The sequence below is a fragment of the Pecten maximus genome, chromosome 10, assembly GCF_902652985.1.
Source record: "Pecten maximus chromosome 10, xPecMax1.1, whole genome shotgun sequence".
NCBI classification, from domain to species: Eukaryota; Metazoa; Mollusca; class Bivalvia; order Pectinida; family Pectinidae; genus Pecten; species Pecten maximus.
This window is the reverse complement of record NC_047024.1, coordinates 4032639-4052088: the sequence shown is the minus strand read 5'-3', so window position 1 is coordinate 4052088 and position 19450 is coordinate 4032639. Positions and strand designations below refer to the sequence as shown.

The 19450-nt window shown below is 41.1% G+C and overlaps 1 protein-coding gene across 20 annotated transcripts in view; it reads right to left on the bottom strand.

The window, feature by feature from the left end:
- The window catches only part of LOC117336858 (zinc finger protein 37-like), a 117428-nt gene that overhangs the window by 44148 nt on the left and 53830 nt on the right, over positions 1 to 19450 (bottom strand). Inside the window, exons 5-6 of one of the 20 annotated variants that reach the window (XM_033897558.1) lie at positions 16526 to 17087; positions 13234 to 13342 (exon numbers count right to left, since the gene is read on the bottom strand). The exons of 13 other annotated variants lie outside the window; for them this stretch is intronic. In XM_033897558.1, the coding sequence (XP_033753449.1) occupies positions 16531 to 17087 (557 nt within the window). In that variant the 3' untranslated portion in view covers positions 13234 to 13342; positions 16526 to 16530. Of the gene's footprint in view, positions 1 to 495; positions 898 to 925; positions 2389 to 5955; positions 7718 to 8608; positions 9285 to 12073; positions 13343 to 16525; positions 17088 to 17602; positions 18704 to 19450 lie in introns of those variants that run through there. 6 more of the 20 variants (XM_033897588.1, XM_033897557.1, XM_033897560.1 and 3 more) reach the window with 6 other exon arrangements.

The following is a 19450-nucleotide window of genomic DNA, read 5'->3' as shown; positions in this document are numbered from 1 at the left end:
ACAGCTAGATAGTCCCTAAGGACTGGTCAGTGATGGTAAGGACCTAAAGTGATCATAGGATCAGCATCTAACCATACCCTATAGACAACATCAGATTTTCATCATTGTAAAGAGAGTATAGATTATTATCAGGTCACATGACTCTTGAGTAGACAGGATCATATGGAATATAGCAAGAGGTCACATGACCACATGTAGATAGAATTTGGTCACATGACCCTAGAGTTGTCAGTATCTTGTCACATGAATGCAACCAGGCTGTAAATTACAGTGAACATTACAGTACAGTAGATACAGCATCCTAATTTAACCTTAAGAACATCGCCCTTCACAGAAATAGTGTTATCCCATGCTTTGTATTCATTAGGCTATGACTGCCACTACAATAGGTTTGCTATAATGTTCATCAGCATACATATCATTATCCAGGGTTTTATATATAGGATGGGTTATTAAACAGCTATCAATGTTAAGAGGGTAAGAAGGAGAACTTACACTATTCAGGGAAACAGACGTGGTGCCGGAGCTGGTGTTTGTGTTTAAATGATTTCATACAAGTAAGGCAGCCAAAGGACCGGACATCAGAGTGGCGGCGCATGTGTACCTCAAGGTGACTTTTTCGTGCTACACATTTACCACAAACTTCACAACAAAATTTCTGTTTACCAGAACCATGATATATTTTTTGGTGGTCGCTGAACCCGCTGACAGATTTGAAGCCCTTGCCACATAGCAAACAGAACTCCTGGTAGTCTTCCTTGTGGCGTGATAAAATATGGTCCCGCAAACTTCCCATGTCGGGGAAGTATTGGATAATCTTGCAGATTTGACAGGCAAACTGTGTTCTCTCAGTGTGAGAAGGATAAAACAAGCCCGCACTGTCAGAGGGGGACAAACCTATAGAAAACAAAAGATGAAAACTTTGTCTTAGTAATATCTTTATTGTTATACAACAGTTACAAAGGAGAATCAGATCACGTTTAGTGTGTAGCCACCCCAAATATATAACATGCACAGATATCAAACTAAATACGGATTATATTGTCTTGTAATACATCACTACAGCGACACCTAGTGTGATACTTCACTACAGCGCCATCTAGTGTAATAAATCACTACAGCGCCATCTAGTGTGATACGTCACTACAGCGCCATCTAGTGAGATACGTCACTACAGTGCCATCTAGTGTGATACGTCACTACAGTGCCATCTAGTGTAATAAATCACTACAGCGCCATCTAGTGAGACACATCACTACAGCGCCATATAGAAGAAATTGTCTTTTGTGTACTAGGCGAGTTCATCCATACTACCTGGAACATATAACAAGTTTCTTACCTATATATAATCTAATACAAAACCATTGAATCCGACTCGGTTGTCTTTGACAACCCCCTCGGCATCCCTAGCTGTTATGTTCCTATGGTAAACACAAGTCTCATTGCTATCTCTACGGTAAAGTATCGTTTACAACTGTGAACACGACATATCTCCTGTCTCCCCAATCCTTGCCTTAACAGTTCCGTAGACATCTTGTACTGCTAAACAGCATACAGGCAAAACATTTACCTCTCTCCACAGCCCAACATCCTTGTCTCTGAACCACTTTTCAAATAAATGAATCAAACTTTTTATACACTTTCTGAATTCAAACACTAGGTCAACTACATGTCTTTAAGCCAGTATGAAGACTGTTCATGGTATCACATCAACATCAAGGTCTCTTCCTATTTGTATGGGTATGGGCGTAATTTATGTACAGTTTTTCCTTCTTGCCGCTAGATCTCACTGGATCCGTACACATACATGTTCCTTTAGCGTTGTAGCATACTTGTAAGATTTTCCACACTTATCACAGGTGAATGGGCGGTCGTCAGAATGTGTGTGTAGATGGTGTTTAAGACTGCTGTTATCGATGAACACTTTACCACAGATCTGACAGGTCTTACAGTCTACCCCTCCCTGGTGTACCAACTTGTCATGTTTCTTGTGTCCATGGTAGGACCTGAACACTTTACCACATTCGTAACAGATATACCTGAACTGTGTTCCATGACATGACCAAACATGGTCTCGTAAACCCTCTTTACCATGACAAACAACCAGACACAATCCACAGCCATATAGGTTTGGACCCACGCGGCCCTGACCAGAGGGAAATACAGGCCCTTGATTTATATTTGATGTTGTATTGATATGACTTTGACCTAGTTGATTAGCCTGTCCTTGACCTTGGAACTTGTCATTGCCATGACCTTGACCTTGCAATGCAGCAATTCCATGACCTTGAATTAAAGATTGGTCCAAATATCTTGTTGCAGACTTCTTGGCTGACTTGACATTAGACAGGTAGAGATCTTGAGACGGCCCTTTGGTGGAAGCATCACCTAACCAAAGACAAGGGTCAAACACTATCATTACAATTCATACATAACATATTCACAGAGGTCAACCTATGAGGTCATCACTATAGTCATACATATATTCACAGGTCAACCTATGAGGTCATCACTATAGTCATACATATATTCACAGAGGTCAACCTATGAGATTATCACACAAATCATACACATATCCTACAGAAGTCAACCTTTGGGGTTATTATGACAGCATGCTCGCTATACAAACGAACATTAGGGCTTTAAAGTTGTACGATAAAGGTACAGAGAGGTTGGACTCCATTGTATAATGAAATGTTCGTATATTTGGTTGTTTAATGTTCATGTGGCCATACACATTTTGTTTTCAATTGTTCATAGAAAAGAACATCAAGATTAAAGTCTTTATTTTGTTCTTTTTCTTTTTTTTATAAAAGATGTTTTGAACTCAATAATGATAAACAGTGCTTGATATTCAGAATGAATATAATTGTTCTCTAAACCCTTATTCTACATTCCAAATGTTTGATCTCTAAATCTTAATTCTACATTCCAAATGTTTGATCTCTAAATCCTAATTCTACATTCCAAACGGTTCATTTTCTGCTCCCTTATGCTACATTCCAAATCTTGGCTGTGTCACTACTCTGGTAACCCACCCCTGAGCTCAGTCTACCAGTTCTCTATACTTGCTTGCAGACAAACATTTATTCCGGCCTGAGCAGCTTCCCTCGACAGAGACATATTGATCCTGGTTTCTGTATCGACGTTCTCCTTACACATACAAATGTATTGATCAAGTGTCTCACACTATAACCCTATTCCACCTCAAGTAGCATATTGATTCTGGTGAAAGCAACAGTAACTTTGATGATGTTACATGCCTTGTACATCCACGACTACTGTGTCAACATTGTAATGATACAGACCTAGTACGTCCACGACTACTGTGTCAACATTGTAATGTTACAGACCTAGTACGTCCACGACTACTGTGTCAACATTGTAATATTACAGACCTAGTACGTCCACGACTACTGTGTCAACATTGTAATGTTACAGACCTAGTACGTCCACGACTACCGTGTCAACATTGTAATGTTACAGACCTAGTACGTCCACGACTACTGTGTCAACATTGTAATGATACAGACCTAGTACGTCCACGATTACTGTGTCAACATTGTAATGTTACAGGCCTAGTACGTCCACGACTACTGTGTCAACATTGTAATAATACAGACCTAGTACGTCCACGACTACTGTGTCAACACTGTAATGATACAGACCTAGTGCGTCCACGACTACCGTGTCAACATTGTAATGTTACAGACCTAGTACGTCCACGACTACTGTGTCAACATTGTAATATTACTGGCCTAGTGCGTCCACGACTACTATGTCAACATTGTAATGTTACAGACCTAGTACGTCCACGACTACTGTGTCAACATTGTAATGATACAGGCCTAGTACGTCCACGACTACTGTGTCAACATTGTAATCATACAGACCTAGTCCGTCCACGACTACTGTGTCAACATTGTAATGATACATGCCTAGTACGTCCACGACTACCGTGTCAACATTGTAATGTTACAGACCTAGTACGTCCACGACTACTGTGTCAACATTGTAATGATACAGACCTAGTACGTCCACGACTACTGTGTCAACATTGTAATGTTACAGACCTAGAATGTCCACGACTACTGTGTCAACATTGTAATGTTACAGACCTAGTACGTCCACGACTGTGTCAACATTGTAATGTTACTGGCCTAGTACATCCACGACTACTGTGTCAACATTGTAATGTTACAGACCGAGTACGTCCACGACTACTGTGTCAACATTGTAATGTTACAGACCTAGTACGTCCACGACTGTGTCAACATTGTAATGTTACAGACCTAGTACGTCCACGACTACTGTGTCAACATTGTAATGATACAGACCTAGAATGTCCACGACTACTGTGTCAACATTGTAATGTTACAGACCTAGTACGTCCACGACTACTGTGTCAAAATTGTAATGTATGTTAGACCTAGAACGTCCACGACTACTGGGTCAACATTGTAATATTACAGGCCTTGTACGTCCACGACTACCGTGTCAACATTGTAATGTTACAGGCCTAGTACGTCCACGACTACCGTGTCAACATTGTAATGTTACAGACCTTGTACGTCCACGACTACTGTGTCAACATTGTAATGTTACAGGCCTAGTACGTCCACGACTACCGTGTCAACATTGTAATGTTACAGACCTAGTACGTCCACGACTACTGTGTCAACATTGTAATGTTACAGACCTAGTACGTCCATGACTACTGTGTCAACATTGTAATGTAACAGACCGGGTACGTCCACGACTACTGTGTCAACATTGTAATGTTACAAACCTAGTACGTCCATGACTACTGTGTCAACATTGTGATGTTACTGGCCTAGTACGTCCACGACTACCGTGTCAACATTGTAATGCTACAGACCTAGTATGTCCACGCCTACTGTGTCAACATTGTAATGTTATAGACCTAGTACGTCCACGACTACCGTGTCAATATTGTAATGTTACAGGCCTAGTACGTCCACGACTACTGTGTCAACATTGTAATGTTACAGACATAGTACGTCCACGACTACCGTGTCAACATTGTAATGATACAGACCTAGTACGTCCACAACTACTGTGTCAACATTGTAATGTTACAGACCTAGTACGTCCACGACTACTGTGTCAACATTGTAATGTTACAGACCTAGTACGTCCATGACTACTGTGTCAACGTTGTGATGTTACTGGCCTAGTACGTCCACGACTACTGTGTCAACATTGTAATGTTATAGACCTAGTACGTCCACGACTACTGTGTCAACATTGTAATGATACAGACCTAGTACGTCCACGACTACTGTGTCAACATTGTAATGTTATAGACCTAGTACGTCCAAGACTACTGTGTCAACATTGTAATGTTATAGACCTAGTACGTCCACGACTACTGTGTCAACATTGTAATGATACAGGCCTAGTACGTCCACGACTACTGTGTCAACATTGTAATGATACAGACCTAGTACGTCTACGACTACCGTGTCAACATTGTAATGTTATAGACCTAGTACGTCCAAGACTACTGTGTCAACATTGTAATGTTATAGACCTAGTACGTCCACGACTACTGTGTCAACATTGTAATGTTACAGACCTAGTACGTCCACGACTACTGTGTCAACATTGTAATATTACAGGCCTAGTACGTCCACGACTACCGTGTCAACATTGTAATGTTACAGACCTAGTACGTCCACGACTACCGTGTCAACATTGTAATGTTACAGACCTAGTACGTCCACGACTACTGTGTCAACATTGTAATATTACAGGCCTAGTACGTCCACGACTACTGTGTCAACATTGTAATAGTTACAGGCCTAGTATGTCCACGATTACTGTGTCAACATCGTAATGTTACTTTATACCTAGACTACTATGTTTACATAGTAATATTACTTTATACTCGAGAAGACAACAGAACCATATAGACAAAACAAAAACAGTATGTTTCCATCTTAATTCTTTTTATTATATTAACAGAAAAACATTGAGAAAAGTAAACACAAACTCTTTCAACTGATCATTATTAATTATTCACAAATGTGGTCTTGTCCAGTTTCCCTAGCTTGCTTAACACAAACATCATCAAACTAATAAGCAGTCCATCACTCTGGGGAAATGATAAATGTCTGAACGGTATTTCTACCTGATAAAATACTCAACACAACAGTTTAAAATTAAATTTGAATTGCTGTTCGGATATTCAAACTTCATCTTTAATTATTATTAGGCATGTGACATTTGACTTGCTGGATAAAGATAATCAAATCATATAAAACAAGTTGCCATACTTATTTACAGTAAAATACTGGAACCATGAAGATTACAGTAGAATGGAACATAACTAAATGCTATTATTGTCCGACAGAAACTGATGAAACAACTATTATTGTCTAACAGAAACTGATGAAACAACTATTTAACAGAAACTGATGACACAACTATTATTATCTAACAGAAACTGATGACACAACTATTATTGTCTAACAGAAACTGATGAAACAACTATTATTGTCTAACAGAAACTGATCACATAACTATTATTGTCTAACAGAAACTGATGACACATCACTGTCAAACAGAAATTGATGACATCATTGTCAAACAGAAACTTATGCCAACTATTATAGTCTGACAGAAACTGATGACATAACTATCCTTGTCAAGCAGAAATTGATGACACAACATTAATTGTTCAACAGAAATTGTTGATCACATTCAAGCACCCAAGATCTGAATAGGATTTAAAAGAATAGGAAATCCCATATTAAAGTGAGAATACCTGTATACCACTGCCACGTGTTACTGTGCCTGTGTGACACAGGTGTGGTGTTACTGTGCCTGTGTGACACAGGTGTGGTGTTACTGTCCCTGTGTGACACAGGTGTGGTGTTACTGTTCCCGTGTGACACAGGTTTGGTGTTACCTGTCCCCGTGTGACACAGGTGTAGTGTTACCTGTCCCTGTGTGACACAGGTGTGGTGTTACTGTCCCCGTGTGACACAGGTTTGGTGTTACCTGTCCCCGTGTGACACAGGTGTAGTGTTACCTGTCCCTGTGTGACACAGGTGTGGTGTTACTGTCCCTGTGTGACACAGGTGTGGTGTTACTGTCCCTGTGTGATGTTACTGTCCCCGTGTGACACAGGTGTGGTGTTACTGTCCCTGTGTGACACAGGTGTGGTAGTGGAGGGAGGTTAGATACTTGTAGGATCTGCCACACTTATCACAGGTGTATGGTTTGCTATCTGCGTGCTTCAGTTGGTGCTGTTTGAGACTACTGTCATTAGGGAAGTTCCGACCACATATTGGACACCTCTTGAAATCACCACCATCTCTATGTAGGAATTTCTCATGTTTCTTGTAGCCTTGGTAGGACTTGAACAGTTTACCACAATCAAAACAGATATGGGTAAACTGTGCACCATGAACATCTAAAACATGCTTACGTAATCCCTCTTTACCTTCACATCGTAATAGACACTGTCCACAACCATAAACATTCGAACCAATATGACCCTGAACTTTTGTAAGAATTTGACCTTGGCTCTGTTGTGAAATTGTCTGTCCATGACCTTGACCTAACTGTTGTACAATAAATCCTGATGAAGGCATTGCATTGGCACCTGTAGTCATTGCATTCCTGTAGTAACTATCCGTGAATGATCCCAGATCGGTGATTTGACCTTGGCTTGGATCCACAGCATCACCTGACCAAAAGATAAGGTGAAAGAATGACCTTCACTCACTAGAAACACAGGTAAAATAGGTCCAAAATGGAAACACAAACCTAATATGTATATATACAGAATGACCTTCACACCATGTTTATCTATTATAACCAGCAGATCTAACCTAGAAACAAATATCTCTGATTAGTTGGGAGGACTTATAACACATACACAGACACTTGAAGGCACATTATTTGATCTAATGATGATGTGATGTCAATCAAAGCCTTATAGTGGAATATTTATGGAAGACATATGTTTCTCAACATGTTGTACATTATTGTTTTAATACTATGAAACTTTAACCCCATTCTTTTTCTCTTTTTGATTAAGACAGGTTCAATACATTGGGTGACAGTCTTTTAGGTTATGTAGATTCTGTTTCTAATCTCAGTATTCACAGTAACATCTAGATAAGTCAGGTATTCCCGGGAGGTACAAAGTGATATTTCTGGGAAGTACCAAGTGTCAGGTATTCCCGGGAGGTACAAAGTGTCGGGTATTCCCGGGAGGTACAAAGTGTCAGGTATTCCCGGGGGTACAAAGTGTCAGGTATTCCCGGGAGGTACAAAGTGTCAGGTATTCCCGAAAGGTACAAAGTGTCAGGTATTCCCAGGAGGTACAAAGTGTCAGGTATTCCTAGGAGGTCAGGTATTCCCGGGAGGTACAAAGTGTCAGGTATTCCCGGGAGGTACAAAGTGTCAGGTATTCCCGGGAGGTACAAAGTGTCAGGTATTCCCGGGAGGTACAAAGTGTCAGGTATTCCCGGGAGGTACAAAGTGTCGGGTATTCCAGGGAGGTACAAAGTGTCAGGTATTCTGAGGAGGTACAAAGTGTCGGGTATTCCAGGGAGGTACAAAGTGTCAGGTATTCCCGATAGATACAAAGTGTCAGGTATTCCGAGGAGGTACAAAGTGTCAGGTATTCCCGGGAGGTAATAAGTGTCAGATATTCCTAGGAGGTACCAAGCGTGCTGATATTGTGATGATACTGTATATATAGAACTCCTAGGACTGTGGATTCATTGGTAAAACACATGTGTGGGTCCTAAGACTGTTGATAAACTTATAATTCTTTCCACACTTGTCACAGGAGAAGGGACGATCATCTGTGTGTTTCTGTAAGTGCTGTTTTAGACTGCTGTCATTGGGGAATGACTTGCCACACACTTGACAAGTTTTACAGTCTAGACCACCACGATGACACAATTTCTCATGTTTTTTATATCCTTGATATGACTTGAACAAGCGTCCACCACATTCAAAACAGATATGTGTATATTCTGGGCCATGATGGGACAACACATGCATCCTCAATCCCTGTCGTCCTCGACAACCTGTCAGACACAGAGCACAGGCAAATATACCCAACTCTCTATTGACCGCTAGTGACCTTTGACCTTCACTCTCCGTTAGTACTTCATTGGGGTGGCCTTGACCTTTGTACTGTCCACTATATCCAGACTGCAGTGCACTGGAGGGGTCTTTGTAACTATCACTGGAGCTTGATTGGATGTTAATGAGCTGTTCCAGACTTGAATCATCACCTAACCAAAGACAAAGCGTTCAAATGACCTTCAGTCACTACAAACACAAATACAAAGGTCAAACAAATGACAAAGCCAAGAATGAATTAAATAAACAACATAATGTAATGTCAAACAATTGACAAGGCCAACAATAAATAAAAAAAACAATGTATCGCTGAGTGAATTAATATCTCCACAAACATGTGTTGTATTTTAATGTTAAAAGCTGTTTTCAATAGAAAATTAATCATAAACCGTGATTACTGAAGGAGGCCTTAACTACTGTCAGGCAGGGCAATAGTACAGTGTTGATGTATAAATCACCTGTTGTTTGTACCGACGTAAGGTACTACAATATTTGGAAATGGTCAGAGAAGAAATGATGTCATTCAAGTTGTAAAATGACAGATTCATACCTAATGTAGTATGAGACACATTCTGCGATAGAAACCAGAACTACATTGACTATTATAGTTTGGATGGTTTACTATGACAGGAGCTTTATTGGTATTACTGGTAACAACTGATTACTAAGGTTATCTTTGGTTAACATAAGTAGTTGAAGGTAAGCATTGGTTCAAGGTCAGCTGTGGTTCAAGGTCATTATTGGTTTAAGGTAAGCGTTGGTTCAAGGTCATTATTGGTTCAAGGTCAGCATTAGTTTAAGGTAAGCGTTGGTTCAAGGTCATTATTGGTTCAAGGTCAGCATTGGTTCAAGGTAGGATTTTGTGACAATTAATATTTCAAGGAGAGAATAAAGTCACAGTTGAATATTATGGGTAGTCAGTTCTGTATAATCAGCCAGGATGGTTTGTGTCAGAACTCAGTTTGGTACTGGTGTTACAACAATAATGTCCAGGTTAATCACATTTATCCAGATCAATCTAACATAAGATCTATCCAGATAAAATCCTGAGACCTATCCAGATAAAATCCTGAGACCTATCTAGCCTATCCAGATAAAATCCAAGATAAGATATCTGTATCCAGATAAAATCCAAGATGTGATATCTGTATCCAGATAAAATCCAAGATGAGATATCTGTATCCAGATAAAATCCAAGATGAGATATCTGTATCCAGATAAAATCCAAGATAAGATATCTGTATCCAGATAAAATCCAAGATGTGATATCTGTATCCAGATAAAATCCAAGATGAGATATCTGTATCCAGATAAAATCCAAGATGAGATATCTGTATCCAGATAAAATCCTGAGACCTATCCACATAAAATCCAAGCTGAGAGCTATCTAGCCTATCGAGATAAATCCTGAGACCTATCTAGCCTATCGAGATAAAATCCTGAGACCTATCGAGATAAAATCCTGAGACCTATCCAGGTAAAATCCAAGATGACACCTATCCAGATGAAATCCGTATGACCTACCAAAATAAACAAAACTAGTCCATTCCTTTGTATATCAAATCAATGTATCTATAAATCAAACCCCCCATTATAGAATCACAGTAACACATGACTGATCCTAAATGTGTAAGTTTCTGTGATCTTTAAAGAATGTCATTATGTCTATTTTAGCCGACACAGGTATGATAATTCAGCCCACACAGGTATAATTCAGCCAACATAGGTATGATAATTCAGCCGATACAGGGATGATAATTCAGCCAACATAGGTATGATAATTCAGCAGACAAAGGTATGAAAATTCAGCCCACACAGGGATAATCATTTCAGACTACATAAGATTGATTGTTTTAGCCGATACAGGAATGATCTTTGAGTGTATTCCTATACTTGTAAGATTTGCCACATTTGTCACAGCTGAAGGGTCGTTCATCAGTGTGCTTTAGTCTGTGTTGTTTCAGACTACTGTCATCAGGAAACGTCCTGCCACAAATCTCGCACGACTTACAGTCTACTCCGCCACGATGATACAGTTTCTCGTGTTTCTTGTAGCCCTGATAGGACCTGAACAGCTTACCACAGTCGTAACACAGGTGTGTGTACTGGTCGCCGTGACTTAATAACACATGATCTCGGAATTCCTCTCTACCTCTACAACAAACTAAACACAATCCACATGAAATCTCCCCTTGACCTTCCAATGACCTTGTAACTCCATGACCTTGAACAAACTGATGTTGAAATCCTGCTGACTGTGTCACTGGTGTAGTCATACTATTGTTCTCATAGAAATTATCCACATAGGTCCCAAGATCCATGGTGGCTCCCTGTCCCGTGTTTCTGGCATCACCTGACCAAAAGACAATGTGAAACAATGACCTTCAGTCAAATGTCACAAGAAACAAAGGAAACAGGTATAAATAAAGATATTTGGTTAATGAGGCTTAAACAAATAGACGTGCACAAGCTTGGTCATCAATCATCATCTATAGCTAGAAACAACAGCCTCAGACCTTGTATTATACCCGTACGTAGTGCTTCATCCGATAGTCATGTGTAAATAACAATGTATCATATTTTTATTGGTGGTCAAATATAATATTGTGACTACTGATGATAGGATCCCATACTGACCACTGATCTGTAATAAATCACAAGGTCAGGTCACAGACAACACACGCAGTATGGCTTATTGATCAAAATGATATCAAGTCAGTCAAGCATAAAATTGTGATGTCAAGGTCAATAGTGTCAGTTATTATAAATTCATTATATAGATAAATTGGAAGGTCAAGGTCATATGTATGTAGCTACCACCAAATTGTCAAAAAAATCTATCAATAAATCACTCGAGATTCTTATGACTCATGACATAAGAACTCATTACCACTGCAGTCTTAGTAATTATCCAACACAAGCATATCAAACAAAAACCTGATTTTCTGAAATCAACACATTTTATTTGGAACATTATATACATACCAACACATTTTATTTGGAACATTATATACATACTGTCACCTGCAATTCCTACCATGGAAGTGCAACATATCTATACAAGTAGATTCATACAATACCGACTGTTCATTGGGTCAACATCACCTTTATATCCAGCCAAGGTATTGTAGGAAACAGTATAGTTGGTAATACTGATCTTAAAATACTTCATCACACATAAACAAGCTCCCTGCTGCTTCTAGATGGTGGAATTCATTAAGTCCAATAATAACATATAAAAATTAACACAGTCAAACTGTGTCTGAGCAACAACTTCTCTGGGCACCTTGTTTACAGCGACTAGCCATGTTACAAATACAAGATTCTGTTCATCATCCGACACTTATAGCAAACCACTGCAGTGGAGATCGACTTAAAGGCCAATTCAAACTTCAGACACTTATAGCAAACCACTGCAGTGGAGATCGACTTAAAGGCCAATTAAAACTTCAGACACTTATAGCAAACCACTGCAGTGGAGATCGACTTAAAGGCCAATTAAAACTTCAGCAGACATCCACAACAGTTTCTACACAGCAGTTCTGTGTATTCTGAATTCTACACAGCGGTTCTGTGTATTCTGAAGCATACAAACTGGCATTATATTTTTTGTTCCACGATAATATTATCTAAGGACCTTGTGAGTCACACAAAACTATGAGTACCTCTGCCCATTTGTGTGAATTTATTGTGTGAACTTGTTATGAAGGAAATCCCACACAAGAATGATCTTTAAGATTACTCCGATGTTTATACGTTTTGCCACATTTGTCACACGCAAAAGGTCGATCCCCAGTGTGTTTTAGTCTGTGCTTTTTAAGACTGCTATCGTCTGGAAATTGTTTGCCACAAATCTCGCACGACTTACAGTCTACTCCGCCACGATGATACAGTTTCTCGTGTTTCTTGTAGCCCTGATAGGACCTGAACAGTTTACCACAGTCGTAACACAGGTGTGTGTACTGGTCGCCGTGACTTAATAACACATGATCTCGGAATTCCTCTCTACCTCTACAACAAACTAAACACAATCCACATGAAATCTCCCCTTGACCTTCCAATGACCTTGTAACTCCATGACCTTGAACAAACTGATGTTGAAATCCTGCTGACTGTGTCACTGGTGTAGTCATACTATTGTTCTCATAGAAATTATCCACATAGGTCCCAAGATCCATGGTGGCTCCCTGTCCCGTGTTTCTGGCATCACCTGACCAAAAGACAATGTGAGACCTTCAGTCATACGATAAAGGTCATTGGATAGAAAAGGAACAGGGAAACTTAAGATTGATTTTAGAAATAATACAAACTAATTGGCATGTCTTATACATCCAACAAATATTTCAATCAGACTGTCAACTAATTGGTCTGTTTTACACATTTAATAAATGTTTCAAAGAAAGTGTTGATATGTTCCACCTTCAGTTTTAAGTTCTTCATCAACATTCAAAGACTGGCATCTATCAGTGTACCTGTGGTAGATTTGGCATAATATATTCATACATCCTCACTAAGAAACTTGTACTACCTCTCTTACTGGTGAATAATGGTATAATCATGTATCTAGGGTGTAACCAGGCACCCTACAACTGTCATGTATTTAGGGTGTAACCAGGCACCCTCCAACTGTCATGTATTAAGGGTGTAACCAGGCACCCTCCAACTGTCATGTATCTAGGGTGTAACCAGGCACCCTACAACAGTCATGTATTTAGAGTGTAACCAGGCACCCTACAACAGTCATGTATTTAGAGTGTAACCAGGCACCCTCAGACTGTCATGTATTTAGGGTGTAACCAGGCACCCTCCAACTGTCATGTATTAAGGGTGTAACCAGGCACCCTCCAACTGTCATGTATCTAGGGTGTAACTGGGCACCCTCCGACTGTTATGTATTTAGGGTGTAACCAAGCACCCTCCAACTGTCATGTATCTAGGGTGTAACCAGGCACCCTACAACAGTCATGTATTTAGAGTGTAACCAGGCACCCTCAGACTGTCATGTATTTAGGGTGTAACCAGGCACCCTCCAACTGTCATGTATTAAGGGTGTAACCAGGCACCCTCCAACTGTCATGTATTTAGGGTGTAACTGGGCACCCTCCGACTGTCGTGTATTTAGGGTGTAACCAGGCACCCTCCAACTGTCATGTATTTAGGGTGTAACCAGGCACCCTACAACTGTCATATATTTAGGGTCTAACCAGACAGCCTTTAAATATATACCAAGTAATCTATATATTCAAAGCTCAGATGAGACTAGAAAGCAGGAAAGTAAGTTCAGAAATCCAACCCTTGCTAGCCCAGCATTTTCCACCAAAAACTTTCAATGCCTTGAAACCTGCAGTAAATTAACATTTTGGCCTTTGACCTAAGTTGTCTGACCTGATTTATGGCCTTTGACCTTGGTAGTCCTGACCTAATCCAGGGCCTTTGACCTTGGTAGTCCTGACTTGATCGAGGACCTTTGACCCTGATAGTCTGATCAGATCCGGAGCCTATGACCTTGGTAGTGTGATCTGATCCAGGGCCTATGACCTTGGTAGTGTGATCTGATCCAGGGCCTATGACCTTGTTTGTGTGACCTGATCCAGGGCTATGACCTCCTTGGTAGTGTGACCTGATCCAGGGCTATGACCTTGGTAGTGTGATCTGATCCAGGGCTATGACCTTGGTAGTGTGACCTGATCCAGGGCTTATGACCTTGGTAGTGTGACCTCATCCAGGGCCTATGACATTGGTAGTGTGACCTGATCCAGGGCTTATGACTTTGGTAGTGTGACCTGATCCAGGGCTTATGACCTTGGTAGTGTGATCTGATCCAGGGCCTATGACCTTGTTTGTGTGACCTGATTCAGGGCTATGACCTTGGTAGTGTGACCTGATCCAGGGCTATGACCTTGGTAGTGTGATCTGATCCAGGGCTATGACCTTGGTAGTGTGACCTGATCCAGGGCTTATGACCTTGGTAGTGTGACCTGATCCAGGGCCTATGACCTTGGTAGTGTGACCTGATCCAGGCCCTATGACCTTGGTAGTGTGACCTGATCAAGGACCTATGACCTTGGTAGACTGACATGATCTAGGGCTTATGACCTTGGTAGACTGACCAGGTCCAGGGCCTATGACATTGGTAGACTGACCAGGTCCAGGGCCTATGACATTGGAAGTGTGATCTGATCCAGGGCCTATGACCTTGGTAGTGTGACCTCATCCAGGGCCTATGACCTTGGTAGTGTGACCTCATCCAGGGCCTATGACCTTGGTAGTGTGACCTGATCCAGGACCTATGACATTGGTAGTGTGATCTGATCCAGGGCCTATGACCTTGGTGGGAATACAAGTATGGAACTTACCATTCCTTCCCTATCATTTTCATAAAATCAGATATTCTTAAAAACCAGACAAAACAGTAACAGAAATTCACTGTGGATTCATGCATTGAATCATGTAGTTAACTTATACAATGTAAATGATTTCAGATATATGGTATTGTAGATCAAGCCATGACAGCTATTGTCTTGTTAACATCACTTCATAGGGTATCTATATATAGTTATCTATATCAATACAATGTGATAGGGGCTATTGTGGAAGGTAACACATGTGGTACGGATCATTTTGGATGGTAACACAATGTGGTAGGGGTTATTGTGGAGGGGCTATTGTTGATGGTGACACAATGTGGTAGGGGGCTATTGTTGATGGTAACACAATGTGGTAGGGGTTATTGTGGTGATAACACAATGTGGTAGGGGGCTATTGTTGATGGTAACACAATGTGGTAGGGGGCTATTGTTGATGGTAACACAATGTGGTAGGGGCTATTGTGGTGATAACACAATGTGGTAGGGGGCTATTGTTGATGGTAACACAATGTGGTAGGGGGCTATTGTTGATGGTAACACAATGTGGTAGGGGCTATTGTGGTGATAACACAATGTGGTAGGGGGCTATTGTTGATGGTAACACAATGTGGTAGGGGGCTATTGTTGATGGTAACACAATGTGGTAGGGGCTATTGTTGATGGTAACACAATGTGGTAGGGGGCTATTGTTGATGGTAACACAATGTGGTAGGGGGCTATTGTTGATGGTAACACAATGTGGTAGGGGCTATTGTTGATGGTAACACAATGTGGTAGGGGGCTATTGTTGATGGTAACACAATGTGGTAGGAGTTATTGTGGAGGGGCTATTGTTGATGGTAACACAATGTGGTAGGGGGCTATTGTTGATGGTAACACAATGTGGTAGGGGCTATTGTGGTGGTAACACAATGTGGAGGCGCTATTGTGGTGGTAAAGACAATGTGGAGGGGTTATTGTGGTGGTAACACAATGTTATAGGGGTTATTGTGGTGGTAAAGACAGATTAATGGTCGAACATTTACCAGACTCATTCTGTGTTCTCCTGTGACTGTGATGGCTGTGAGGGCTGTGAGCTTTGTTCACTGGTTGAACAGTTCCGCTCATGCTCGTTGAGGTGACTTTTGTACTTGTAGGAGCGGCCACAACGTTTACACATGTAGGGGCGCACGTCAGTGTGTGACCTCATGTGGTTCATCAGCATGCTGTTGTTGGCACACACACTACCACATATCTGACAGATTACACAGTTACGACCCTCCCCGTGGTAGATCTTGCGGTGTTTCTGGTAGCCAGCCATGGAGCGGTAGGCTTTACCACAGTCATAACAGATATGTTGGTACTCCTCGCCATGGTGTGTGGTGATGTGTTCCCGCAGGCTCTCTCGACTGCTTCGGGGCATGTAACAAAAACCACATTTAACTGTCTTCTCCCCATCCCCTTCTCCAGGGTGGGGCCCTTTGAAGCGTCTGTTCCCTGGGGAGTCAGGTTCAGCCCCACCAAAGTGCTGCTTGGCCCAGTTGAGGCCCTTTAGATTGACAGGGTTTTCTAAAACACTGCCTTGCAACAAAGAATCCACAGGAAAATCTGAAATCAAAACAAGAGGCTTTCAGTCAAGGTATACTCACTATACGGCATCAGATAGAAAGCATGTACGAGTATGTGACAGCAACGTCAAAGTTAGGTATCTAGCTAATCCTCCAGTTAAAACAGGTTTCTTGATTACACAGGTTCATTATACACAGGAACAGTGCCAGGCCTGAGGGTCTGGTCTATACAGACTATACAGACTATATCAGATCCGAGTACAACAATTTCCACTCAAATAGAATGACAAAACACTTTAAACACATCAGATGTGCTGAGATATGTCAACGGCCAGTTATAAAACCAATAGGACTTACAGGTAAAAGATGAAAACTTTCACAGGCCATCACAAACATTTATATTGTAAGGTTCCTAATGACAACTCATACCATGTCAGAAATGGCATATTGTAAAGTTCCCTGTTTTTCACCGATAGGCCAATACTATATTTCCCTTCAAGTTATTTGTCATAATTTCAGGATAAATACACAACGAAAAAACCACTGAAGACAGGATGATTTGTATAGCAATACTTTAATCTAATCTCACAGACCAAATACATCAGTATATACACCGGAAGGCGTGAGTTTGTAGAGCACTACAATATGGGTACAGACTAGGAATCCTGGGAGAATCACCATCCAATACACTGGTACATGAGGATCACCAATATATTTGTGTTAAGTTTGTACTCCACATGATACTGAGGTAATACAAATTAATGGCAGTCGATTAACATTCACACGAAATGTATAAGACAACTAGTCAATGAAATCTCAAATTTGTTTGATACTGTATAAAAGGGGTATGTACATCAGTTTTTTTTCTTTTTCCACAGTTCTGAAGGTCATCCAGTAATGACCTTTGCTTTCCAAATGTACTTTGATTGGTCCTGTTGCTATGGGATATATGTATGGTCTGTTGCTATGGGATACATGTATGGTCCTGTTGCTATGGGATACAGGTATGGTCCTGTTGCTATGGGATACAGGTATGGTCCTGTTGCTATGGGATACAGGTATGGTCCTGTTGTTATGGGATATATGTATGGTCCTGTTGCTATGGGATACATGTATGATCCTGTAGACTTTTCTTGTGTTTATAAGACTTTCCACACATTTCACATTTAAATGGACGATCGTCAGAATGTCTGCGGTAGTGGATTTTAAGACTACTGTCATCTGGGAACTGTCGCCCACAAATCTGACACTTTGGGTTGTTGGTTTGTGGACGATGGAAGAGTTTTTCATGACGATAGTGGCCTGTGTAGGATTTGAAGCCCTTGCCACAGGGATAACAGAAGTGTGTGAACTCGTTACTATGTTGTAGTAGGTGTTGTCTCAGCACACTTCGGTCTGAGAGGGAATACCGACAAATCCCACAGCGATATCTCTTCTGCTGCTGGTGCTGTGTTAGGTGCACACTAAGTTCCATCTTTGTGAGAAAGGACTTTGGGCAGATATCACAGTGATAGGACCATTGCCCCTCAGCCCCTGTTGGGGGCCCTCGATATGCCCCCTGGTTCCCCTGCTGTACCCCACCAGGGCCCGGATGAGTCACCATGGTTATTTGTGTTGTCAGGGAGGATGCGACTCCCACGGGGGCAGGCTGGGGACCTGAACAGATAAGAAATTGTCTTTCAATTCAATGATAACGATTTATTCTTTTTACAACATTTATTTTCAAAATCAAACATCTGAACATGATGGTGGAAATACAAAACATACTCTGCTATCTATACAGCTTCCAATTCTTTCCACTTTCTCATTCTCTCTCTACCATAATTACAATATCTTGGATTGATAATCGTCCCCTATTAATTCCCTCCCCCCTCCCTCTCTTTTTTTTGGTCGACTTCCCTTTCAATCTCATGCTAGGTTGACTACAGCAGAAGTCTTGGCTTCATATGAAGCACTGATCCTAAATATTGTACACATGGTCCACACCTAATCTGAACTAATAAACAAATTAGATCTGTTGAAGAATTACCGAGATATGCAAATATACTAGTTTACTATTCATGGTCACAGACAAAGGAATGGTTTGGTTTGGTTTGGTTTGGTTTGGTTTGGTTTGGTTTGTTTAACGTCCTATTAACAGCTAAGGTCATTTAAGGACGGCCTCCTGTGCGTGCGACATGTATGCGTGTAGCGAGTGCGTATGTGTGTTTTGGGAGGCTGCGGTATGTTCGTGTGAAGTCTCCTTGTGATAGGCCGGATCTTTTGCCGATTTAGAGTGCTACCTCACTGAAGCATACTGCTGAAGACACCCAGCAACACACCCCACCCGGTCACATTATACTGACAACGGGCGAACCAGTCATCCCACTCCTTATTTGCTGAGCGCTAAGCAGGAGCAGCAAC